Source organism: Halyomorpha halys, unplaced genomic scaffold (genome assembly GCF_000696795.3).
Source record: "Halyomorpha halys isolate HHAL.00 unplaced genomic scaffold, Hhal_1.1 Scaffold1113.1, whole genome shotgun sequence".
NCBI classification, from domain to species: domain Eukaryota; kingdom Metazoa; phylum Arthropoda; class Insecta; order Hemiptera; family Pentatomidae; genus Halyomorpha; species Halyomorpha halys.
This window is the reverse complement of record NW_027105717.1, coordinates 87,551-91,667: the sequence shown is the minus strand read 5'-3', so window position 1 is coordinate 91,667 and position 4,117 is coordinate 87,551. Positions and strand designations below refer to the sequence as shown.

At 26.6% G+C, this 4,117-nt stretch overlaps 1 protein-coding gene and 1 long non-coding RNA gene across 8 annotated transcripts in view; one reads left to right on the top strand and one right to left on the bottom strand.

The window, feature by feature from the left end:
* alpha-Cat (catenin alpha) overlaps positions 1-1,551 on the bottom strand; it is a 33,323-nt gene extending 31,772 nt beyond the window's left edge. The window contains exons 1-2 of one of the 7 annotated variants that reach the window (XM_067053290.1): positions 1,146-1,551; positions 855-1,044 (exon numbers count right to left, since the gene is read on the bottom strand). In XM_067053290.1, the coding sequence (XP_066909391.1) occupies positions 855-1,044; positions 1,146-1,250 (295 nt within the window). In that variant the 5' untranslated portion in view covers positions 1,251-1,551. The remainder of the gene's footprint in view (positions 1-854; positions 1,045-1,145) is intronic. The other 6 variants (XM_014432774.3, XM_014432779.3, XM_014432776.3 and 3 more) reach the window with 6 other exon arrangements.
* A 292-nt stretch (positions 1,552-1,843) lies between these two features.
* LOC136797263 (uncharacterized) lies at positions 1,844-3,425 on the top strand. The gene is made up of 3 exons (XR_010845113.1): positions 1,844-2,063; positions 2,269-2,333; positions 2,860-3,425. It is a non-coding gene; the product is annotated as an uncharacterized lncRNA (long non-coding RNA).
* Positions 3,426-4,117: the final 692 nt, after the last annotated feature.

The window sequence follows — 4,117 nt, the reverse complement described above, 5'->3', positions numbered from 1 at the left end:
ATAGAGAGAGAGAGAGAGAGAGAGAGAGAGAGAGAGAGAGAGAAAATTTAAATAGTAATTGATACAGTACTATGAATCAACCTCATAACGATAAAAAAGAAAGAGCATACAGGAAATAATATCAATAACTAAATATTGTAGTGTCACCGATACATATTCAATACTTTAAAACAATAATAATAATTAAATCTCATGTAGAAACATATCTCTAATAAATTATCCTTCAATTGCAATATTACATGATGTACCACATATTTAATATTGAAATAAATGACATGACATAACCATATATGACCAGAAATAGCTCAATAGACAAATAAACAATTGGGGTTGATAAAATCAATGATATAATCTATGTAATTAATTCTGTAGTAAATAAATATGTAAGGGAAATACATTAAAAACAAATTAATATTTATTAAGAATAAAATAATTTATGTTATTTGGATATAGAGGTCTTTCCTAGCTAGTTATGAGTCATAATAACAAACAGGAATCATGTGTCACTTCAAGGTAAGAGTTACTTGTAAGTAATTTTTCACAATAAGACACTAGAATGTAACAGGCAAATAAATTCAATGTTGAATAGATTCTAAATAAAAATGATTCAGACATTTACAGAGAATAAGATTCCCTTCATTATGACTAGGAGAGAATCTTTGGTACATATCTGTATTAATAAAATTAAATTTAGAACATTCAAAATTTTAAAAAAATAATGAACAATTAACAATTTAGGGCAATGACACAAATAACTTTTCATGCTACCCTTTGCAATCGAAAAAAAAGAAAAATTCATAAAACCTATTTTCACAAATAATTAAATGAGCCTAAGAAATGAACAAAAAACATACCTGTTTTCCTCACTTCTTCAACCGCAGATAGCATTTCTTGCTTAATATCTGGGTTTTCATATGCTATCATTTCACCTTTTTCAATAAAGTTTTCGGTGGCTTTTTCGACAGCAGCAACCAAAACATGAGCCCGTTTTGACCTCCCCTTCTTCTTCTTACTAGGACCTTTGGTATTTACAAGAGTTGTCACCTTTATGAATAAGAGAGAATAAAATAAATGAATGTACTGAAAACAAATTTAACTGAAGAACATAAAATTTGAACAAACATATATGACTTTTAGTAACTAACCTGTAAGACAAGTGGTTCTAATGTCTTCTCTACTGACAGCGTTCGAATTTCTAGGTTTTTTGGATCCCATTTAAGGGTTATTCCACCAATATGATCAGTTAGCATCTTGCCTAATCACATAAAATTTAAAAAATACAAAAATTGTTTAAAACCTTTTAAGTAAAACCCCTTCTATCCTTCAAAGGACAGTAGTATCAGTAGAGTTAATTTACTGACAACAGACGATTCTTTAGCAAATTTACACACAAATCTTCGTAATGCAACAGAAGTAATCAAATTAGACAGAGAGTAAGGAAACAACTATGAAGTTTCACTCAGAAAATAACTCCTGAATGCTATCGGGTGAGTCATTCTACAGTCAGCCTTAAGGAATTCTACAAAAAATTCTTATCAGTTTAAAGTAAAATTTGTTTTAATTAGTGCATTTTTTCTATAAATTAGAGTATATTAAAAGAATTGTTGGTTTTACTCTAATTAATACGAAATAGAAACTAAAATTCTGAAAAAATATGTATATCAATGTCCTGTGTATACAAATTTACTTATTATTTTTATAGAAGTTTTAAAATGTTAAGATATAGAAATATATTTCATAATTTTTTTACACAATGAATCGAAAATAAAAATGATAAAAATTTAAATTCGAAATCAAGAATGGATCAAGTTTTCTCTTATAACCCTTTGAAAGATTGAGTAAGGTTACTTTTGATTTCATCAGTGCGGGAAATTCAAAGATTTTTAGTCTTATGATCAGGAAAAACTACCTCTTAATGTTTAGATTTATTGTGAAGAAGCAGTGAACAAAGAATAAATTTTATTGATTTGACTTTAGAATGCTGTTAACTTATGATAAATACTGTAAGTTGTGACTTGTTTGGTTAGTAAAATACTGTGTTGTTACTAAGCACAGCAGTAAAGGTGAGATTTATCAATTTTTTTTTTTAATCGAAAACTTATCTTTTTTTTTATTATTAGAATCTCATTAAAATGTTGATAAAGTTTTTTTAAAAAGTATGGTAAATTATTTTAATGTGTTCTGTTTTAAATTACTATAATACTTATAACATATTGTAAATACAACAGACTTAGTATTGTTTAATTACATTATTTTTTAATCTTTTAGGAATGATTTCATTTTTATCACTTGAACCAGCAATAATTTGGGACATTCTTAATCTATAAATGCATGTAATTATGTTTCATTCCTAAAGCATAATAAACCTATTATATCAAATAGCAGAGTTGGGCAAAAATTAGCTATAGCTGAAATGGTCATGGATACAATATTTATTCATTCATGAATAAAGGTTCTATCCATAGCAATTTCAAAGTTTCAACTTTGCTAATTTTTGCCCATCTTTGTCTAATGTAAACTCTAATTTCTACAATTAACCGAGAGGTATAGATTATTATAAAAATTGATTCAAAATCATTACATTATTGAATGCTATTTAAAAACGGTAAGAGAAAAATTTAAACAATTATATTATGTAAAATATAAAAAAAATATTCCATAAATATTTTGAGGTTAAAAAACTTCCAAAAGTTGAGTATAAATTATTCTAATTATATATTATATTTTCCTTTGAATCTATGTGTTAATCTTATTCTCGTAAAATGTATCTATTTGTTTGTTTTTGGTAAACTGATCTACTGCTGTGACTATGAATGATGGTCTGATTTCACATTGCTTTCTAATATTGAATTTGTTTAGCGGGTCACTGAAGAGGATCTAGGAGGGTGAATTTGTTGATCGGGTGAATTAAAAAATTGTGAAATGGTGAAATTAGAGGAGCAGAAATGAGAAAGAAAAATAGGAATGAATTGAAACATTTGTATTTGTTATACAGACCAAAATTGATTATAAAGGAAAATGTAGGGAAAAAAAAATTGTTTATTATATCTCTTTATATCTGATTATACCATGTATTTGTAATCTATATATGTCCGATTATGGATTGATGAGTATGCTGTGTGAGATTAGCAACCTGATAGATAAATAAAGTATTTCTCTCTCTTTCTTTTTAGTTGTACAGAGTTTCGGGACTATTGTCCCATATTCACGCACCTTAATAATCCTCATATTTGTTAAACTTTCAATTTCACTATGGAAATCATGTCATTTATTAAAACTTAGCATGAAAGTTGTTTCACACTGTTTTATTGTTTTTTTAATGGTACAATGAAAAATAAAAATATATATATATTTATACTACTTTTGGAAGTTAGAAAATGAGAAAGCAGAAATAAAATGGATGTGAGGGTGGTTAAGAAGACAATTATTGTCGTGTTCCAGTTTGATTTTTAAATAAATAAGGCTTTATTAACAAAATAAACTTCTTTAATTTGTGTAACAATTAAGAAAAAAATGATTTTCAGAATATTGTTACTATTTATTACATTAGGTAACCTTTATAATAATTTCCTAAAAAAATAAATAAAAAATCCTTGATGAACCATCATTTCATCATTCCCTCTTTTAATTTTTTACAATATTTCATTTTTCTTAGTTATTAGATACAAAGTTTTGGATTTAATGAAAATTTTAATTAAAGCATCTCAATTTAATTGGCACAACCTAAGATTTTTAATTAAAATCTCTTAACTTGAATAGGATAGCTTAGATTAAAATTAAAACCTTGAAACTCTATTAGGATAACCTTGGTGATATGAGGTTTTTTATTGCAATTTGGTTAGTTAGTATCAGTATTTATTGTTTCAAACTCTATTTATTACATTTTAATGTTTAAGGCAGGATATAGCTATTGACTTCTACCAGTTCAAGAGATAAACCAGCTCCTTACATCAAGTGTACATATTTGTAACTTAAATCAAATGATTTCATTACAACATTGTCCAATTCAATTTACTCCTTAGTGCCCGTTTGTGGAGAAAAATTGCACTCATTATGGCTAGGTCATTTGCTGTGGAAAATTTATCATGTGCTCGCCATTGTTATTAGTTCTATTATG